The sequence below is a fragment of the Cynocephalus volans genome, chromosome 7, assembly GCF_027409185.1.
Source record: "Cynocephalus volans isolate mCynVol1 chromosome 7, mCynVol1.pri, whole genome shotgun sequence".
NCBI lineage: Eukaryota > Metazoa > Chordata > Mammalia > Dermoptera > Cynocephalidae > Cynocephalus > Cynocephalus volans.
This window is the reverse complement of record NC_084466.1, coordinates 128,756,503-128,778,733: the sequence shown is the minus strand read 5'-3', so window position 1 is coordinate 128,778,733 and position 22,231 is coordinate 128,756,503. Positions and strand designations below refer to the sequence as shown.

The window sequence follows — 22,231 nt, the reverse complement described above, 5'->3', positions numbered from 1 at the left end:
CAACATATAATAATGTAAAATATTATATATATATATATATCTTACATTTTGTTATCCATGCTAAGTCTATAAAAGCCATTGTATATTTTATACTTAATAGCACATCTCCATTTGGACTAGCGACATTTCAAGTGCTCAGTAGCCCTGTGTGGCTGGAGACTGCCAAACTAACATCACAGCTCTAGAGTTTTCCTTTATTGAAACAATAAATTTCCTTAAAACACTTTTTAACAGCTTTATTGATACACTATAAAATTCACCCATTGTAAGTGTACAATTCTATGACTTTTAGTAAAGTTATAGATTGTGCAGCCATCACCAACCTTCAGCTTTAGAACATTTCCATCACCTCAAAAAGTGGCCCCTCCAAAAAATTTCAAACAAAACCAAAAATTGACCCCATGTCTGTTTATTGTTACTCTCTATTCCCACCCTCAGCCTCAGGCAGTCACTGGTCTGCTTTCTGTCTCTCTAAATTTCCCTTTTCTAGATATTTCATATAAATGGAGTCATATAGTATGTAGTTTTTTGTGTCTGGCTTGTTTCAGTCATTATGGTGTTTTTGAGGTTCATTCATGTTGTAGCATGTATCAGTAGTTCATTTTTTTTTTCATGTGTTTTGTTTTGCTTTGTTTTTTGGCAGCTGGCCAGTATGGGAATCCCAATCCTTGATCATGGTGTTATTCATTTTTTTGAATTGCTGAATAGTAGTCCATTGTGTGGATATAAACAAACACATTTTGTTATCCACTCACCAGCTGATGGACATTTGGATTGTTTCCAGTTTTAAGCTATGACTAATGCTGCTATGAACATTCACATGCAAATCTTTGTTTGGATGTATGTTTCCATTTCTCTTGAGTAGAGTCCTGTGAATGGAATTACTGAGTCATACAGTAAGTTTATGTTTAACCCTTTAAGAAACTGCCAAACTATTTTCCAAAGTAACTGCACCATTTTACATTCCCACCAGCAATGTATGAGGGTCACTATTTCTCCACATCCTTGCCAATAGTTGATATTGCCTGTTTTTTTAATAGCCTTCCAGTGGGTGCACAGTGGAATCTCATTGTGGTTTAATTTCCATTTCCCTAATGACTAGTGATATCAAGCATCTTTTTGTGTACTTATTAGCCATTTATATATCTTTTTTAGTGAAATGTCTGTTAATATCTTTTGCCCAATTTTACATTAATTATTTTATGGTGTTTTATTTTCTTATTGGTATCTTTTTTAAATAACGGCTTTATTGAGATATAATTCATGTACCCTAAAATTTGCCCCCCCCCTTTTTTTTTTATAAAGATGACTGGTAAGGGGATCTTAACCTTTGACTTGGTATTATCTGCACCACACTCTCCAAAGTGAGCCATGGGCCGGCCCTAAAATTTGCCCTTTTAAAGTGTGCATTCAGATGTACCAGCCAGCCATCAAAAAAAAAAAAGCGTACAATTCAGTAATTTTCAGTATATTCACGACATTGTACAATGATCACCTCTACCTAATTCCGGAATATTCCTGTTACCTCAAAAAGAAAACCTGTACACCTTAATACGCCATTCCCTGTCCCTTATTTCCCCTTTACTACAGCTCCTGGCAACCACTAATCTATCTTCCATACCTGTGGATTTGCCTATTCTGAACTTTCCATATAAATGGAATCTTATATGTGGACTTTTGTGCCCAGCTTCATTCACTTAGCATAATATTTCAAGTTTCGTTCATATTGTAGCATGTATCATAATTCAATTATTTTAAAATCTGAATAATATTCCACTACATGTATATACCAAATTTTGTTTATCCATTCGTTTGTTGATGGATACCTGGGTTGCTTCCGCCTTTTGGCTACTGTGAATAATGCTGCTATGAACATAGGTGTATAAATATCTGTTTGAGTCCCTGCTTTCAATTCTTATATATATATATATATATATATATACACACACACACACACACATATATATATATATACACCCAGAAGTGGAATTGCTGGATCATATGGTAATCCTGTTTCATTTTTTGAGGCTTGGAACCACTTCTGCAGGGCAGGGTCCACTCGCTACTTAAGGACGCTTGGCCCCGAAATTCCTACTTTTCACTTGTTTAGGGCTGTTTACCTTTTAGAGGATTTTCCCTTTGTGCAGAAACCACTAAACAACAACTTTTAAAAATGATTTTATGTGCAGTGTACTTTCATTGCTCAGAAAAGAGAAAGAAAAAGTCCCTTTAAGGATCCCGGTTTAGGGGCCGGCCCATGGGCATGGGAGAGTGTGGGCATGGAGAGTGTGGTGCTGATAACACCAAGGCCATGGGTTCAGATTCCTATATAGGGGTGACTGGTTAGCTCACTTGGGAGAGCGTGGTGCTGACAACACTAAGTCAAGGGTTAAGATCCCCTTACCCGTCATCTTTTAAAACAAAAAAAAGGATCCGGGTTTAAAGGAAAGCACCAAACACTCAGCAGCAGTGGTTTAGAGGAATTCCTCATGGATTTATTCAGCCTTTTTTGCCCTTCCTGTGCAGCCAGCATTCTCCTGGCAAGGGCTTCATGGGTGGGATAGGGCAGGCTCAGCTCTCAAGCACTGGCCTAGCCAGAAAAGTGGGTTCTGGTTAAAAATAAAATATAGGCACCCCTCACCCTGGCTACTCCCTAATTGAGTTAACTCCTTTTCTCCTCCTGCATGCATGGGAAGTGGTTTGGCAGAGCAAATTATACTTGGAAAGGTTGAATATGCTGGTATGTAATGTCTGGGATCGGTTACAACGGGGGTGTGTGAAGGATAGGGTGAGGGGTGAGCTGCACGGTAAACACAGGGCCAGGTCGTGAGTGCAGGTAGACAAGGCGACCTGATTTACATTTTAAGAAGAGCAGTATCCAGAAGTGCCAGTGTTTGGGGCCCTCCCGAGGGCTTAGGGATATTGTGGTGGTAAGGAGTGGGGAGTGGTGAGAGGTTAAAAAAATGATCTGGTAGTAATAGTAATACAAATAATAATTATTATCATTATTATAGTAACTATCATCGCCAAAATTGCCCCCAATTGAGAACAGCTGAGTTAGGGTGACCAACTGTCTGGGTTTGCAGGACTGGGGGTGGTGGTGGTGGATTTCCCAGGAAATTTTAGGACTTCCAGTGCTAAAAGAAGAGTCCCAGGCAAATTGGGAGATTTGTTCACCCTAAGTCCAGTCCAATTGCTAGCTGTGTGAGCTTGGGCTGGTTACTTTACTTCTCTATGTCTCTATGCCTCAGTTTCCCAGAGATAATAATATTTAACTTATACATTTGTTTTGAGGATAAAATGAAACACACATGTAAAGCACTAAGCTCAATACCTGGCACAAAATTAATACAAATAAACTTTAGGTGTTATAATCTAAATTCTTATTAACAAACCTTTGAATTTGTTTGTTCATTTTAGGAGATAACAGTTTTCTTTATTTAAATGTATAGTCCATCTACATCTACAAATTTATATAATAAAAGCCAAATATACAGCAAGAAAAGAAAACATTAAAACCCACAGTAGAAGAGAGAAAAGAATGAACCCCAATCAGGGCTGATAGTTCTAGAAGCATGTGTTCAGAAGGCCTGTGTTAGGAGGCAGGAGCAGTGGTTCCCTTGAGACTGGGCTGCCAGCAGGTTCTGCCTCCTGATTGGATGAGCTCCTGGGCTGGGTGCTTAACTATGTCCATTTTATAGAGGAGGAAACAGGAAGAAGCACAGGGAAGTCTCTCTGTGTTCCTGTCGGCTTTCTCGGGGCTGGCTGTGAGAGGAATATGAGGAAGGACTAGAAATCATGGGGCAGATGTCAGCACCTAGAGCCAGGGGAGCTTTAGGTATTGAGTTCAAACCCCTTGACTGATTGGTTGATTTTTGGCAGCTGGCCATTATGGGTATCCGAACCCTTGACTCTGGTGTTACACCACCACACTAACCAACTGAGTCCCTTGTTTTACAGATGGGAACCCTGAGGCCCAGAGGGGGAACTGCTGCTCCAGCATCCAGGTGCTGGAGAAACCAGGACTAGGACCCAAGTCTCCTGACGCCCAACCCTGTGCTCCCTTCTAAAGTTGGTCAGGGGCTGTCCGGTTAGCTCAGTTGCTTGGCTCATGGTGCTGATAACACCAGTGTCCAGAGTTCAATTCCTGTACTGCCCAGCAGCCCAAAAACAAAGTTGGTCAGGATGGTGCAGGGAAGCTGTGGGCCACAGACAGCTAACAAGGCCTAGGGACATAGGTAAGAATGAACTCTGTGTACTCAGATCTGTATTTCCAAATGGGCAGGTAGGTGGTCGGGGCTTATGTTTTCCCAGATGAGGTCATGTGGTTCCTCTGTGGATGAGATCTTCGCTGTCCACCTGCAGGAATCTGAAATGGGAAAGGGAAGGCCTCAAGTGGACTTGCACATTGGGGTCTACAGATGTGTGGAGTCGCCTGCTCCTTCTCTCCCCCAAGAAACCAGAGGGACACTTAGAATGGCCTAATTGAAGTGGCCTGGCCTTTCTAGGAGAAACTCCCTAAGATCCTGTGAAATAGAGGATCTGTGCGACCTGGGAAACAGAACGTGGAGACTGCTTGGAATGAAGGCCAGCAGTGACTCACCAGGGCTGTGGCTCATCAGAAGCCAGGTGCCGGGCTGCACCCAAGCAGACACTGCAATTTTACCTTCAGTCTGAAACTGGTGTCTGGCCTCTATGCTCACTTCTTTGGGGTTTGCCTCCTCTGGGGAAGTCCCCTGAGCCCTGGCTCCTCTGGGGGTACTGTTCTTAAAATGCAAATCAGGTCTCCTTGCCCACTGGCACTCAGTGACCTGGCCCTGTGTTTACTAGTGCAGCCCACCCCTCACCCCATCCTTCACACACCCCCTTTGTAACCTGCCTCAGACATTATGTACCAGCCATGTGGAACCTTTTTTAAGTGGCCTAGACATGCTACTCTGTCCCTACTTCTCTTTTCCCTGTTAGCCTTTACTCACCTGTATGAGTAAGGGTTATGCTAGATACTGTAACAAACCTAAAAATTTCAGTGCTTAACACGATAAAGTTGTTTCATATTCTCATAACAATCTCTCCAGTTGTCCCTAGTTGTTGCATGGTGGTGGTGGTGGTGGTGGTGGTTGGGGTGTTGTCTTCTACATGTGTCTTCCAAGATTGTCCTGGGTACTGACACCCTGTTGGAAAGATGGGAAAGAGTCTTGGATGAGCATATGAGAGAGGTTTTCACAGGTTAACATGCATCATTTCTGCTCACATTTCACTGGCTAGAAGTCAGTCATATGGCCACATTTAACTGCAAGTGAGTGGGACACATGTCCTAGTTGTGCTCCTGGGGAAGAATGAATGGGTTGTTGTGGACACTCTTTGCCACACCATCCTTGAGTCAGCCTGGATCACTTTCACCAGAAGTATTTCATAACTTATTATGATTGGGTTGAGTTGTCCCTTCTTGGTTGAACCATGGCACTTGGTATCCGGTCCTTTTATAACCCATGTTTAAGGTAGGGTACAATCATTGTGGGGTTTTTTGGCAGCTGGCCGATAGAGGGATTGAACCCTGTACCTTGGCAATCATTGTTTATTTTACACACTTTTCAGTGTTAGATTGCATATTAGTTTCCTATTGCTGCTGTATCCAATTCCCAAAAGGTTAGTGGCTTAAAACAACAAAAATTATCTTACAGTTCTTGTTCAATTTCTGTACTGGCAACTGCCAAAAAAAAAAAAAAAAAAGAAAAGAATAATATTATCTTACAATTCTGGTGGTAAGAAACCTAAAATGGGTTTCACTGGATTAAAATCAAAGTGTGAGCAGAGCTGTGTTCCTTTCTGGAGGCTCTAGGGTAGAATCTATTTCTTTGCCTTTTCTAGCTTCTAGATGCTGCCTACAGTGCTTGGCTCATGGCCCCTTCCATCTTCAAAGCCAGCAATTGCATCATTCCAACCTCTGCTGCCATCATCAAACCTCCTCCTCTGATGTTGACCTTCTGCCTCCCTCTTATAAGGACCCCTGTAAATCCAGGAGAATCTCCCCATCTCTAAATCCTTAACTTAATCACATCTGCAAAGTCCCTTTTGCCATGTAAGGTAACATATTCACAGGTTCCAGGGAGCAGACTGTGGACATCTTTGGAGGGCTGCTTTTTGCCCACCACAGACTGTTAAGCTTCATGAGGTCTGTCTCCATTGTTTTTTGCTATGGCCTCAAAAGCTGGCACAGTGCCTGGGACAGTGTAGGTGCTCTTCAGTGCATTGGGTGATGGAATGGGTGGGGTTACAGTCTCTCAAGGTGAGTCCCAAGCGTGGTGACCCTACAGGACGTCTCTCTCCCCATGAGGCCCAGACTGGTGCACAGTCAGCGGCCCACTTATTCATCTCCCTTATTTCTGCACATGATGTAATTTATGGAGGACTCATAGAGTATCCATTGGCTTGGTCCTTCATGTTCAAAGACGAATTTGTTTTGTTTTGTGGTTGGCCAATACCGGGATCAGAACCCTTGACCTTGGTGTTATAACATGCGCTCTAACTAAGTGAGTAACCAGCCAGTCCTCAAGACAAATTTTTAAAAATCATCTTTATTGAGGTATTTTTACATAGAATTAATTCACCCGTTTTAAGTATTCATTGTGTTTTGACAAAGGTATACACCCATACACCCACCACTGTAAGCAATACAGGGGGTGTGTGTTTATGGTTTGCTTTGTTTTGTTGTTTCGATGTACAGTTCTGAGGTTTAAGACCTGTAAATACCGGCATAACTGTCACCACAGTCTGGATGCGGGACAGTTCCATCACTTCCTGATGGATGCCCCTGTGCTCCTCTGTCATCATCGCCTCCCTTCCCCTTAACCCTTGCCAACCACTTACCCCTTATCTGAACCTATAGTTTTGTTCAAGGCAAATTTTACTTTATTTTTTGGCAGCTGGCTGACCAAGGCAAATTTTCATTATGATTACTTAGACAGTAATTTTCTTAAAAACAATCCCTTTCCTTTATGCATTGTATTGTATCCATTTTCCCAACCTACATCCTTACACAAAGGAAGCAGGTGATCTGAAGAGAGCTTTGGGATGGGAAGGATTGCTGAAGATCTTCATCAGGCCACTGTGGTCCCCTGGATGCCTCTGGACTGACCAACATTCACTTCTGTGCTGGATCAAAACAACCCAGTTTACCTCAGCCAGAAAAAATGTGTAACTGGAGTGAGGGAATCAGGTGTTCTGATACTTTAAGTGTGTTACTTTCAACGTGACCTCAAAGTCAAAAAAGATGAGATCGCATTTGAAATATAGTGAAGATGTGATTTTTTTTTTTATATCGGCAAATTGATTGCAGTTCCAATTACAAAGAAAGAAAGAAGTGGACCAATTACCAGACAGAGCATAGGATTTTGTTTTTAGGTGAAATTCATAGAACATAAAATTAGCCATTTATTTTATTTGTTTGGCAGTTGGCTGGTATGGGGATCCAAAGCCTTGACCTTGGTGTTGTCAGCACTGCATTCTAACCAAGTGAAATAACCGGCCAGCCCCAAATTAGCCATTTTACAGTGTGGCCATTTCAGTGGCATTTAGTACACCCGCAATGTTGTGCAACCACCACCTCTATCAAGTTCCAAAAATGTTTTATCACCCCAAAAGAAAACCCCTTACTCATTAATAGTCACCCTTTTACCCCAATCTCACCCTCCAGCCCTAATGAACTACTAATCTGCTAATCTGCTTTCTATGTCGATGGATTTACCTGTTCTCAATATTTCATATAAATGGAGTCATACAACATGTTACCTTTTGTGTCTGGCTTCTTTTGCTTAGCATAATGTCTTTGAAGTTCATCCATGTTGTAGCATGAATCAATATTGCATTCCTTTTATGGTTGAATAATATTCTCTTGTATGGGAATACCACAATTGGTTTATCCATTCATCTGTTGATGGACCACAGCATAGAATTTGCCCTTTTTCAATGTGAACATCCCTAAGAGTATTTCTGGTTCCTAAAGCCTAACTCCAACACCACCCTCAGGGTCCACAAGACGATCCCTCCCATACGTATTCTTTTTATTTATTTTTTGGTGGCTGGCCAGTATGGGGATCTGAACCTGTGACCTTGGTGATTTTAAGGTTGCACTCTAACCAAATGAGCTAACTGGCCAGCCTCCAAACATATTCTTATGTAATATAACAATTTTATAAAGAAGGGATCATCCCCCATTTCACAGATTAGGAATCAGAGGCACAGAAAGAGGAAGTGACCCCATCCAGGTGGGATACCAAGCCTAATATTCATCCCATTTGGCCATAGTTGGTGTCTCTTAATGCAGGTACCTTAAAACAAGGTCCAGGTGGAAAGCAAACTCCTTGGGAGAATTTCAATGCAGTCTACATGAATGCAGAAACCCCTTGAATTCTGTGTTCTTCCACGGGTGATTCTGAATACTCTCTGTTAGTGTCCTTTCCAGGCAGGCAGCCAGTGTGCAGGCACACAAGCTCTCATTGCTTTCCTTTTTGATACCCTCTCATTACTTTTAATTGCATCTGAGGCTCTCTAGCATCTTGTATTCTGCTTCCTAATCCAGGGCACTTCTTTACCTCCCACTGGTCCAGCACAGCACTTTTCCTCTCTCAGAGCTCTCCAGAGAAGCACCCCCAGAAAATAAAGCTGGTCTTCTGTAATGAATTCATCTCTATAATGAGTAGTATAATATCCAAGTCCCAGCATATTTACATAGCCATCTCCACACAAAAGCAACATTACAAAGGGAAGATTTTTTTTAGAAGATGCCATCTCAAAGCTCCATTTCCTATAGTACTAAGAACACTATTGGAATTACCCTGACAGGAAGACAAAAACAACTTCCAGGGATGCTGGGTTAGAGACAATAGCTAAGCCAGACCCATTAATGTTTAAAGTCAATGGAGCATAAAACTGCTTTTCTCTACTTACAGCCAGGCATCATCTTACAGAGAGGAGAAAAAAATTACCATTTTAACGCTACCGAAATCCATAAGCCCTCCCCTAATTTTCAGTCCCCTTGAAGTTCTCCAGTAAATACCATCAGAATGAAAATGAGAATCCCTTTCTCTGTGGGGGAATGGCTTCCAATCCTCATCAGTAAAGGGTGTGAAGAGCCCTCCATGGAGACGGAGGAGGGAGGCTGCCTGTTGGGAAAGGATCCATCACTAAAACCTGCAGAACTAGTTGTGGTGACGCACTTTGGGACTTGGGAACCTCTCTGCTAACTTCAGGAAGGGCCTAAACAATCCCACATCAGGGTAGACAAGAGGCAGAATTCAAGGTACCCAGCAAGTCCAAGGAAGTAATGCCTTCAGGGAATGTTTTACTTAGTGGGCTGTAACGGGGAACCTTATCATTAATATATTAGCTGTTTCCCTGGAGGAATCGCTGGAATTGAGCCAGGCCCCTGTTAGTAAATCACTGGACTTAATCCCACATTACATTTGTATAATGCCAGACAAAGCCCGTTCCCATTATCTCATTTGATCCTGAAAACAATCCTCAGAGGGAGGCAAAGCAGGGATTATTTTTTCCATTTTACAAGTGAAAACACTTGTAAACTCATTTGCCAGGAGTCCCACACCCAGGATGTGGCAGAAATGAGACTTGAATCTGGGTCTTTGTACAACCTGTTCAGGGTTCTTTTGAACAACAGTCTGATCAAATAATTCCCAGCCTCACCCAATCCTCACAACCACCAGTTTAACCAGCAACTGGGAACTCATCAGACAGCTTGTGTTTATACTACCCACACACCTCTGTCCTAGTGAAGAAATACAGCCTTGGCTGGCAAGCTCTCTGAGAGAAAAAAAATTAATGTCATATCATCTCCCTGCGCCAGAGACCAAAATTAATCCCAGATGGATTTGAAAAAAATAAAGGCATTAGAAAAATCTAAAGAAAATAGAACTGAATATTTAATAACTTTCTGGAGACAAGGAAACTCTAAATTTAGCCTTGTGTTAGAAGTCTCAAAGGAAGGGATTTTATTGATTTGACTACTGTACATTAAAATTTCTTGTTTTACTGGGAAAAAATGACTATACAGAGCCAACAAAAAACCTGAACTATTTGTAGTAAAATATGAAAGAAAGGGGTTAATCTCTGGTATGTTAGAAGAGTCATGCAAATAAACAAGAAAAATTCTGTAAGAGGGCCGGCCCCGTGGCTCACTCAGGAGAGTGTGGTGCTGATAACACCAAGGCCCTGGGTTCGGATCCCACATAGGGATGGCTGGTTCTCTCACTGGGTGAGCGTGGTGTTGACAACACCAAGTCAAGGGTTAAGATCCCCTTACCGGTCATCTTTAAAAAAACCAAAACAACAACAACAACAACAACAAAAACTCCATTAGAAAAACTTATGAGGGGACAGACAATTCACACACACACACACACACACACACACACACACACACACATACGCACAAGGAAGTACAGTTGATTAACAAATACGTAGAAAATTGCTCTTCCTAAATAAAATCAAAGATATGCAAACTAAAGGAGATATCACTTTCACCATGAAGTCGGCATAAAAAAATGTAATGACAATACTCAAATATTACTTGAAGGTGCTATGAATAATGTATGCTCACATATTGATGACAGGAGAGTACATTTACCCAACTCTTGGAAAGTGATTTCGTGTACATTCAACAGAAACCTTAAAATATCCCTATTCTTTGACCTAAAATTCCACTCCTGGAAATATGCTCTTAACAAAAGAATCGCCAATGTGGAAAAGTTTTATGCATAAAAAGATGTCACACACTCATTTACAACAGTGAAATTAGGCAAAAGGCAAACGTTAAAGGAATTGTTTAATAATCCAGGGTACAGGTATGTTACGGAAACTTATGTAATCATTAAACGTTTTCAAAGTGCTTGCACTGACACGAAAAACGTTTCTGATGTAAGGCCAGTGAAAAAGTGCGTACAGGTAACATTGTATGCGTGCCTGTTTGTATAATATACTTTTACAGAAAAAAGGCTGGAAAGGCAAAAAAAAAAAAAGTTTTAATATGAACCATGTTTGAGTCCTGTGATTATGATTTTCTATCCCCTATATTTCTATTTCAACCCCCACCCCCCCAAAAAAGACGCAGTCAACTCTTCTTCAGCCAGGCGGTGGTGCGTCCTTTTCTCGCGATGTGCCAGGGTGCTTGAAGCCTAGGGAAGGAGGAAGCCTCAGGGACTTCTTCTCTGACCGATTCTGTCTGCCATTGAAGTGGCCCCTCTACACCCCAAATTTCCTCCTCCTTTCCCCGCCCCCACCTCTCCGAAGCCGGACAGGCCGCCGGGGCCCGCCCCTCCCCCCACGCCCGGGTCTGGGTGACTGCGAGTGCGTCCGGGGGGGCGGGCCCCAGCCTTGGCGACACGTGGGGAGGGAGGAAGCGACGAAGGAGGAGGGGTTGGGTGTGTGGGTGGGTGTGCCTGTGAGTGGGAGAAACCAACCCAGGCCACCTCGGAGGCTCCATTTTCTTGTACTGCTCGTCGGGCCGGGGCACTCTGAGAGCTGTCCCCCACTCCTAGGACCCCCTCATAGGCAGGTGACGAGCACAGACACGAGAGGGCTCTGGCCGCGGCCCTGCGCAGCCCGCCACGCCCCGCACCCCGGCGCCTCCTCGAGCGACCTCCCGCCCCGGCGGGGTGGTAGGGCCCGGCGACGTCACCCATTGTTTACAAATCAACCCGAGCCGGCAGGATTCCGGCTCCCGCGGCTGCGGCGCGCGGCTCGAGTGCCCGGCGGGCTGCGGCTTCCGCGTCCGCGTCCGCCCCGGCCCCGGCTTCGGCCTCAGCCGCGCGCCCGGCTCTGCCGTGGCCTTCCCAGCCCGCGGGCAGCCGAGCCGCCAGCGACGCCCGCCGAGCTCCGGGAGCCCAGGCGGGGGCCATGCCGTGCCGGAGGGAGGAGGAAGAGGAAGCCGGCGAGGAAGCGGAGGGGGAGGAGGACAGCGACAGCTTCCTCCTGCTGCAGGAGTCGGTGACGCTGGGCGGCTCGGGCGAGGTGGACCGGCTGGTGGCCCAGATCGGCGAGACGCTGCAGCTGGACGCGGCGCAGGACAGCCCGGCCTCCCCGCACGCGCCCCCGGGGCCGCCGCTGCAGCCCCCGCGGCCCCCGGCGGCGGTGCCGGCGGACAAGGCCCGGTCCCCGGCCGTGCCCCTGCTGCTGCCACCCGCGTCGGCCGAGGCGGTGGGCCCGGCGCCCCCGGGGGCCGTACGCTGCGCCCTCGGGGACCGTGGCCGTGTGCGGGGCCGGGCTGCGCCCTACTGCGTGGCCGAGCTCGCCGCTGGCTCCAGCGCGCTGCCCGGGCCGTGCCGGCGAGGATGGCTCCGGGGCGCCGTCGCCTCCCGGCGTCTGCAGCAACGACGATGGACCCAAGCTGGGGCACGCGCGGGCGACGACGACCCGCACCGGCTTCTGCAGCAGCTGGTGCTCTCGGGAAACCTCATCAAGGAGGCCGTGCGGAGGCTCCAGCGAGCCGTCGCTGCGGTTGCAGCCACGGGCCCCGCGGACGCCCCTGGGCCTGGTGGCGGCCGCAGTGGACCAGACCCCGTCGCCCTGCAGCCTTCGGGCACCTTGCTCTGACCCGGGCCTCCCGAAGGAGGAAGAGGTGACCGCTGCGCAGACCCAGCCGCGTCCCGCCCCATCATCAACCCTGACCTGAAGCCGCCGTCGCCATCCTGGGAGCGACCGCCTAGGCTGCGGGGAGGCGCGTGGGGAGAAACCTCATGCCGAGAAGTTACCCGCCTCGGCGAGGCTGTCGGAGAAAACGGAAGCGTGGAGAAATGCACGGGCGGGGCGCGTCCGTGCCGCGGGGGCATGTCCCTGGCCGTCCAGGGCCAAAGACTTGGGATACATTGGGAGAACTATGGCAGCTACTTGCACCGACTTGTACCTGACTTAGCCCTTGGGGGCGGTGTGTGCTTGGATTGTTTAAAGATAGGGCTCGGAGGGTAGGAATCGCGAGGGCTTTATGACAATACTTGAAAACTAATGACATGCGTACATTTTCTCGTTGTTTTCCGGTGGAGGAGCTTAGTGAAAGTGGTGCTACAATTGCTGTGCGAAGAAATTCCGGAGGGGAGAAGACTGTAAAAGCTTGGCGGTGGGTGGGTTGCCATCGCTCCCTCCCTCCCAACTAATCGGTGGCTGGTGGAGGTGGGAGATATGAACTCCAGTTAGGGGACCAGAGGAAGGTGGAGAGTTGGATTTGGATGTGGACTTGTAAATGACTTGACCTTGCCACTTGTGATTCAAGGTCACGGTTTGCTGTAAGTGGAAGGCTGTGGGGCTCCTGGGAAAGCTCGCTCACCCTGGGTGTGTTTTCTTCCGCTCCGAGAAGAGCCCTGTCTGTGCTTTGCTACTGCTTGGAGTCTCCCGAGGACACACACAGGCAGAGAGGGAAGGGTGCGGAGTGTGTTTGCTTTTTCTGTGCTTTCCTCTTTCCAGAACTTTTCCTCCTCCTCCTGTAAGGCCACTCTTGGCCATGCCACGAGCTTTCTCAGAAACAGTCATAAATCTCTTGAATCTTTTTCCTGTCCTCCCAACCGGGCTTTCTTATTTCACCCTTTCTGGTGTCTGCCACACTTGCTGGTATCTGTAGGGATGGATGAGAGTCCTGAACGTTTTTCTCCTCTGTTCTGGCCCTCCCTGGTGCCGTGGGCATGAGCCTTCGTGGGTCCTCACCCGCAGTTTTCCTTCTGCCATGCCAGCTGTTTGTGAGTGACTGAAACTTTCTAAAATGTGACTCTCCCAGAGGAGAAACTGCTGGCTTTAGCCCTGTGAAACTTGACGGCGCTTGTGTAAGGTGCCACCCCCAAACTTTAAGGTAGCTAAACCAATTTTTAAAAAATTCAATGGCTTGTTCATCCTCCAGATGTAGCTATTGATGTACACTTCGCACCGGAGTGTCTGAAATCGTGGTGGTCCTGATTTATAGGATTTCTTAATTAAAATGTCTGCTGAATAAATTTTGTTCTGTTTTGGAGCATGGTTTGGCTTTTGAGGGAATATGCGGGAGAGAAAAGCACATAGGGATACCTTAATAATGAAGAGTGCACTTGGGGTAATTCGGGGGGCCTGGGCAAATGGCTGGGGCCAGCTCCACGCAGCACCGAATCCCAGTAGAGCTGCAGTCTTGAGTGCTTCTGGGTTGCTGTTCCACAAGATCAGAAAATGAAGTCCAGATTTTTAGAAGCTGCTAGGTAGGCATCCATTCCCTCTGTGGAAAAATAACATATTTCCAGAAGCACTTTCTGGGATGGAGGGCAGAGAGGCGCTGTGTTTTGAGGGAGGTGGGTTTTCATCTGGATTTTTTTGTATGAAGAATGGGGTGGGGGTGGGGGAACGGGTACAGGCAAAGCCATCCTGTTTTCTCCTTTGAGACTGACCTATTCTTGAGCTGTGGCTTAGGGAAAGAGAAACAGGGTTTTACAGTGATTTATTTGGTAGTTGTAAAATGGCTTGGTTTGAGCAGGCGTACAGCCCTTCCTAAGCACCCTTCCTCCTTCCTGCTTTTCCCTTTTTGAGGAAACCTTCCTTGCTGCAACCCAGCTCTGCTAACCAGCCCCCTTGGGGACCTCTCCTGCTCAGCATACTCTCAGGCTGGCTGCTGGGGAAGGCTGCTCAGTGACTCAGGTTCAGCTCAGCCCTGCTGCTCACCAGCTGTGTCATGTGGGCATGTCACTGCTCTGAGCATTTCCTTTCTCTCATTTATAAAACAATAATGCTTAATAGGGTAGTTAGGAAGGTTAAATGCTCAAAAAATGATAACTGCTAATTCTTGGCACCACCACATGGCTTTATGCGTCATGAGGTAGGCACTATTATTCCATTTTATAGATGAGGACACTGATGCCCCAGAAGTTCAGTGACTTCTCTAAAGCCACTGCCTTTTAGGTGGTGAGATTTGAATCTGGACAGTATGGCTCTAGGATCTCCGCCTTTCCTTAATCAGGTCTTTGGGTCATACCTTGCCACCTACATGAGACCCTTGATGCCATTTTCTCCCATGATGGATTTATTCAAGTTCGTAAGAGCATCCTGCAAACCTTGACCCACTAGTACTTCAGCACAATAGCATCATCATTCTTAAAATTTTTTGTGCATCAGCCACATAGGTGCAAGGTGCTGGGGATCTGGGATGAGACAGGGTTTGAGACATCCTGGTAGAATCCACGAGCAGGTTTGGGGGCTGAGACCCTCACATAAGGGGAAAGGAGTTGCGTAGAGAAGAAGCACAGAAAACAAATGGTATATGGCTGCTTCCTTCAGAACCATGGGTCCTCTGTAAGATGAGAATGTAGAGCCAAGACACAGAGGCCTCACTCAGGGCAGGTGTCCTATGGGTCTGCAACATGGCCAGAATAGCACTCAGGAATGCAGTTAGAATGGTGACTGCAGACAAGGAGAAAAGATCTCAGGACCTGAGAAGCAAGGTAGAGAGAGAGGAAGGGAACTGAGCCCTGCTATGTGCAGGCACACTGGTAGGCAACTTTTAGAAGACAGTACTTCACTCTACAATGGTGAGAGGTAGGAATTATTGGTGGTAGAGCAGGATCTGAACTCAAGGCTCTTAAACTGATCCTCTTGCCTCCTCTCTGAGCCTACCCATATTCCTTTGTTCACGCACCCCAACCCCTGCTACTGATCCAGCCATTTGCAAAGGTCGTGTAGAGCTAGTCCCAGCCCTGGGCCTTGGGAAATGTCTCTGTGTTTAGGTGGCGGTGGCCATTTTCAAAGTGTTGCAGCTTGGGATGCCCCATTCCTAATACTGGGCCTGGGGATGATTTTGGCTCGGGTATCTGCAGCCCCTTGGGATGGGCACGAAACTGGGAGTGTGTGCGAAGGTGGAGTTGAGACGAATCCATCTTCTGAAGGGGCCCATGCCCAGCTCTCCCTGATAACATTCTGCAAGTGTTGAGCCCAGGACCACAACAATAGAGAAGTGGCAAAGGAGAAGCTGGGTGAGTATGCGGGGTGGTGGGGGGCGTTGAAGGAGAGACGAGAGATGAAGATAAAGATTTGGCAGTTAAAGAGGGGTGGATAGAGCCTAGGAGACGTTGGCAGGTTGGGCAGCAATAACACTGGCTAACGTACATAGTGCTTATCATGTGCCTGGCTGTGTTCTAAATGCTTTACAAAGACCAGCTCATTAAATCTATGTGAGAAGAAGAAAAGTACACTAAAGGATCAGACAGAAAGTAAAAGTAGAACCGGGAGAAGCCAAAGAGGCTGTAGGGTAAATTGTAGAGGTGGTAGATTATGTGAGTACTTAACACATGTGCGAGTACACACGCAACACAGACACAAACACAGGCCACAGAGATCCAGGGTACGGAAATAGATCTTGCTCAAGACTTTGTCTTTTTTGGACCCTGATGTTAACTCAACTTCCACTTATCAGCACCACTAAGTAGTGGTTCGTTTTTGTTTGTTTGTTTGTTTGTTTTTTGGCGCCGGCTGGTACAGGGATTGAACCCTGGACCTTGGTATGTGGTGTGTTTTGAACATCTGCCCTGAGATCCTCCTTTCCTTAACCCAGTTGAAGAAAAGTACTATTTATGATGCATCTGAAGAAAGGGGTTTGTGACTTCAATGTCTGGGGAAGATTTTCAGGAAAACCTAGGAAACCACTTTTCACCAATATTAGGCTGTGGCATGTAATTTAGATAGTTAAAAAAAAAAAAAAAAAAAAAAAAACGGGCAAAAGGCAGGGGAAAGGTAACAAGATGATACCAAGCTTGTTTTTGTTTTTTTTGTTTTTTTTTTTTTAACTCACCCAAATCAGTAAGTCAGACGAACGGCCTGAATAGCCTAACCGTTGGGGCTTGTGAATTTTACCTCCTATGAGTCAGTTAAAATTGATAAGGGGGAGCAGTTAATAAACTCCTTGGTATCAGTTTTAGTATTCATTCTATTGTAGCGTCAGTTACAGAGAGTTCATTCACACAGAAACAGCAAACATACCCAGCCATCCCAGGCATGAAGCCATGAAGAGCTAATCTGTTGGATCCTGGGCCTCGTTGTGGTGGGACAGTATGTGATACTGGGTGCTGTCATGTGGGACATCCACACTAACAGTCCCGCTGAACTCTGCCCTTCAAACCTGCCCAGACTAGGGACCCCATCCCTTCCCACCTTCTCCAGGAGCCTAGGCCTTTATAGGATCTTCTTTTTAATTTCTCCATTTCATATACTCCATCCGCATTCGGACAAGCATGGGTCTCTCCTGTGCTGGAGAGTTCCCTTCCCGTGGTTGGGTAAATCTTCTCTTGGCCCTATTTTCCCTTCTTAGTTGCTGTCGCTCCTTTACCAGTTTCTTCAGACTTCTAGGCACTACAACTCATCATCTATGTCCCAAGCACTCCACTCCCTTAAGGAGTCAGTTGAAATTGCCCTATGCATTTGCTCAGTAAATATTTACTAAATTCCAATAACCAGGTGTTGTTACTAAATGCAGCTATGTTTCAGTGGCCTAATCATTATTACTAGCATTAGCTCAATTAATCCTCACAACAACCCTATGAGATAGGGACTTTTACTATTATTGGACTTTGCAGAAGAGGAACATGAGGTTGGAGAGGTGAAGTAACCCGCCCAAGGTCACAGGAAGGAGCTTTAAAGGAAGGAGTTGGGCAGTCTGGCTCCAGAACCCACATTTTACAGCTACACGGTACTGTATTGATTGAGGCCTCTTTTTTAAATCTTTTTTTTTTTCTTTTAAAAATCTCTCGTCTTTTCTTCTCCCTTCCTGCCAAGCCTTTATCACCTGGTGCCTGGATGCTGTAACAGCCATCCAACTGATCTGGCTGACCATAAATGTTACCCTCAGTCCCAGTCCATTCCTCACGCCATGTGGCCTGACAATCTGCCTAAAACGTCCTCTTCATCCTGTCCTTCTGCCATCAAAGAATATATAATCTCTTTGGGAAGAGAAGACATTCACATATGAGCCTCTGAGATAACTCTATAATGACAGTTAATAAAATGTAAGAGTGAGAACAAAATCAACTCCAAGGTCACTTCCTGCAAAGAAATTGCATAATTTTCTCAGTACAGATTATAGACAGGAGTGGTCAGAGTAGGCAAGCAGAACTTCAACTGAGCACTGAATCTGAATTACAAGAGGATGAATTTTCTGATAGGAAATGCAGGAGTTGAGAGCTGTGGTCCCAGGCTGTGTGTGTGTGTGTGTGTGTGTTTTGTAATATTCCTGTGGCCCCTACTCCACCAGTTCCAACCCTGAGCTGCTGTCCAGGTGTGGCTTCAAGGTGACCTCCACCCTTTTCCCATTAAACCTCTTCTAGACTGATTATTCCCTCCTGTACTAGTCTGTTTCTGTTGCTTATAATAAAATAACCAGAACTAGGTGATTTACAAGAAAAATTTATTGTTTACAGTTTCGGGGGCTGAGAAGTCCAAAGTCTAGGGAACACATCTGGTGAGGGTCTTCTTTGGTAGTGGCTTTACAGTAATGCAGGGGTCTCGCATGGCAGAAAATGGCAGAGCAGAGAGAGACTCTCGTGTGCTCTCCTTTCAAAGCCCTCAGAACCATGCCCATGACCACCATTAAACCATCAATTGAATCACTTCTTCAAAGCCCCGCCTCTCAATTACTATAATAGCATTTCCTACTCTGAACAGTTACAGTGAGGATTAAGTTTTGGGGGACATTCAACCCAAGGCACCTCTCTCTACACTTCCCCGAATGCCTATGCAGCAGGGGTGCATGATCAAGAAACTGCTCTGACCTTCAGAGGAAACGGGTGTGTGCCTTTGAAGAAACAGATTGAAGAAGTCATTGAGTCAGGGTTTTCTACAAAAGACTCAGAGTAGTGGCCTTAATGCAATAGCTTCCAGGAACAATGTTTTGCTTTTTTTTTTTTTTTTTAAAGATAACCGGTAAGGGGATCTTAACCCTTGACTTGGTGTTGTCAGCACCACGCTCTCCCAAGTGAGCCAACCAGCCATTCCTCTATAGGGATCTGAACCCATGGCCTTGATGTTATCAGCACCACACTCTCCCGAGTGAGCCATGGGCTGGCCCTGCTTTGCTTTTTACATATGTGTTTTTTATTTGCTATTTGCTTCTCATACAATATCTAATGTAATCGTCACATCATTATTCAAGGTAGGCTCTACTTTTATTCCCATTTTGCAGACGAGTTCATTGCCATTATTGAGTTTATGGACCTTGTCCCAAATCACACAGCTAGCAATGGAAGGCTGCCTGCAGGGCCCATACTGTTATCATTAATTGTCTTCTGGATAACATTGTTATGGGCAGGTTGTTTGTCTCCCTTCAGTTGTGGATGCAAAACCAGGAGGAAGCACTGCACATGAGAGTTTTTGCCCCTTTGCCTGTACCAGCTTTCATGGTGTTCAAATGGTGTGCACCTCCGAGTGGAAACCTCTTTGGGCTTCCATTTCTAAATGAGGCAGTAGCCCCAGACTGCCAAAGGTTGAGCTCTCCCAGGGCTGACATTCTGTGATTACTGAGCATTGGTGAAAGAGGGGGGAGCTAATTGAGTGAGTTAGTAATTTGGTTGCCAAGGTAACTCATTCCTGATTGGAAGGAAGGGATCACAGGGTTCGACACAGACTTTGCTGGATAGGAAAGTGGTGTCTGATCTTCGCTCCATGTTTCTGCTTCTGAGCTGGAAAAAGAGCAAAAAAGGGTAAAAATTGAATTCAAATATTGTAGCATTTATGCCTAATTTAGAATAGAATCTTGGGGTGGCAGACTCGAGAGTTCTCTGTGAAGTGTGGCATTCTTTTCTCCAAACTGTATTATTTGCCAACTTATGCATTTATTTTTAAATTTTTTTCATTCAGTTTATAGCTTTGGTCTTTTATCGCACCCAAGCCATTTTCTGTGACCAGCTGTCTTCATTGGATGGCGAACATTTTGTAAGAAAATGGTTATAGCATACCTCACATTCCTAGCTCAGCCTAGGGACCTGGAGCAGTTTTCCAGGGTTTCAATGTCAGGGCCATGAATTTGAGCAACTGCAGGGGTGTTATTCATATTGTAGTATCTGTGCAAAGCTGTGCAGTGAACAATATTGGACCATGTATGCTGGTATTGAACTACTGTAGAGAAACCTGGGTTCTAGACTCTGCTAGGCCTCTGACTTCATACATGACTTTGGTAGGTCACTCTGCTCGACCTATTTTCCTAGACTATTTTTCCATCTTTAAAATGGTAACAACTTTTTTTTTTTTTACAGACAACCAGTAAGGGGATCTTAACCCTTGACTTGGTGTTGTCAGCACCAGGCTCTCCCAAGTGAGCCAACCAACCATTCCTATACAGGGATCCGAACCCGTGGCCTTGGTGTTATCAGCACCACACTCTCCCGATTGAGCCACGGGCCGGCCCTAAAATGGTAATAACTTTTAAAAATGGTAATGGTAATAATGGGGTAATAATTTTAAAAAATTATTTATGTAAATCCTGACTTATTCCAAAAAAAAGGATTTTAGTGTGAATAGTAAAACTTGGCAGGATTTTTTTTTTTTAAAAGATGAATAGTTATAGGGTTATATTGCATATTAAAGTGCCTTATACATAGTAGACATTGGTCTACAGTTTTCCTTCTTAAAGGAGGGGATTGTACTGCATGAGACCTAAGGTTGAGTCTGGCCTTAACCAGTCATTCTTATTACAAGAAGCCAGCACAGTCGGTGCAGGGGCATCGAATCACAGACAATTGGGGGATAGAGAGAAACCTCTGGATTGCTCCTAAGCTTTCGACTCCTGAGAAATCTTACCCCAACTAAGAATCAGGGCTGAGGACCTCAGGGCTACTCCTATGCCTGGGGAAGCCAGCACCAGAACACTTGACCCTCATGCTCAGTGCCCAGAGGTGGTGGCCCCACCCTCTCTGAGAGTTTGGAGGCCCCTCTTCCTCAGTTTGTGTTAGAGCCTCCATAATCATCCTTCCCTTGCTGGACAACACTAGACTGAGCTCCCACACCCTTTCTGGGCAGGGTGTGGGAAATATCTGGTTTGCTGTGTTCTGGAGATACTCCTCAGGGATCATTAGGGTCTGTTGTATTTGTGAGAATGGGGCATTGAGTCAAAAAGGGACTTAGAAAATCAGGACTGGAAGTCATAGACTTATACTTTTTTTTGCTGCTGGCTGGTAAGGGGATCTAAACATATGACCTTGAGGTTATAAAGCTGTGCTCTAACCAACTGAGCTAACTGGCCAGCCCAGCACTTGAAGTCATAGAGCACACACTCCAGAAAGCAATTTTGGGATCATGGCATGCCTGTCTTACAAGACAATGAAGACCCAGTCACTTGGCTACTTAGGAGCAGTCACAGGAAGGAAGGGGTAGGGACCAGATACTGCTCACCTCCAGTACATGCCAGTCACCGTGTACCATTTATCTCACTATCCCTGGTGTACAGATGAAGAAACCAAATCCCACAGACACTGAGCAAGTTGTCCAAGGTTCCCTTTCCACTTAATAAGTGGACTTCAACTGTGGGTACCCTTTCTGCTTCCCAGCCTAGCTCCTTCCTTGAGCAACAGACCAAAGTAACTCAGAATTGGAGAGATAGAGATGGGCTGTCATGTTACTGCTTAGGGTCAGAATGGTCGCAAATGTGCCAAGGGCAAAGAGAGAGGAATACTTTAAAAAGCTCCCAGTCAGCTTTCCCACCACCAAGCTTGTATCAAGAATAGTCCCCTAACCAAGGGCTGCCCCAGCCTTAAGAGCCACCTTGTGGGACAAGTCCACTTAATGACCACAGTAGAAAGAAAAGTGATAAGCCTCCTAGTCTGCAGTGACTGGCTGGTCTGATGTCCTTTGCTAATAGTCAGAGACAGCTCCACACATCTCCATTACTGACTAGTAATCCAAAAGGCTCTGAGGTTCTGGCGAATGGGACCGGTCCAAAACTTGACCTCACTTTCATTTAATTTCATGCCAGCACCAATACACACCCAGCTGCGCAGACCTTGTTTAACTAGTGAGCTGCTCAGACACAAAGGCGCTGTAATTACCGTCCGCAAGCCAAGCTGACAGGGATTTCAAGTGTTTTCATGTTTATGGAGATCAGAGAAATGTGTTCGGTACATATTTCCCACTGATGGAAAGTATAAAATAAAACCAAACAAAAAACCCAACACATTTATTCAAAACAGGTATTTCGGTTAAGTTAAAATCCTGTAATCAGGATAATCACAATTCCAGACAC

At 45.7% G+C, this 22,231-nt stretch overlaps 1 protein-coding gene across 1 annotated transcript; it reads left to right on the top strand.

Moving 5' to 3' along the window:
* Positions 1–11,802: 11,802 nt before the first annotated feature.
* Positions 11,803–13,988, top strand: LOC134382476 (GSK-3-binding protein FRAT2-like). Its single transcript, XM_063103037.1, is given in 2 exon segments — positions 11,803–12,498; positions 12,500–13,988. Coding segments are annotated over 2 exon segments (774 nt in total). The 5' UTR covers positions 11,803–11,907; the 3' UTR covers positions 12,683–13,988.
* The last annotated feature ends 8,243 nt before the right edge of the window (positions 13,989–22,231 follow it).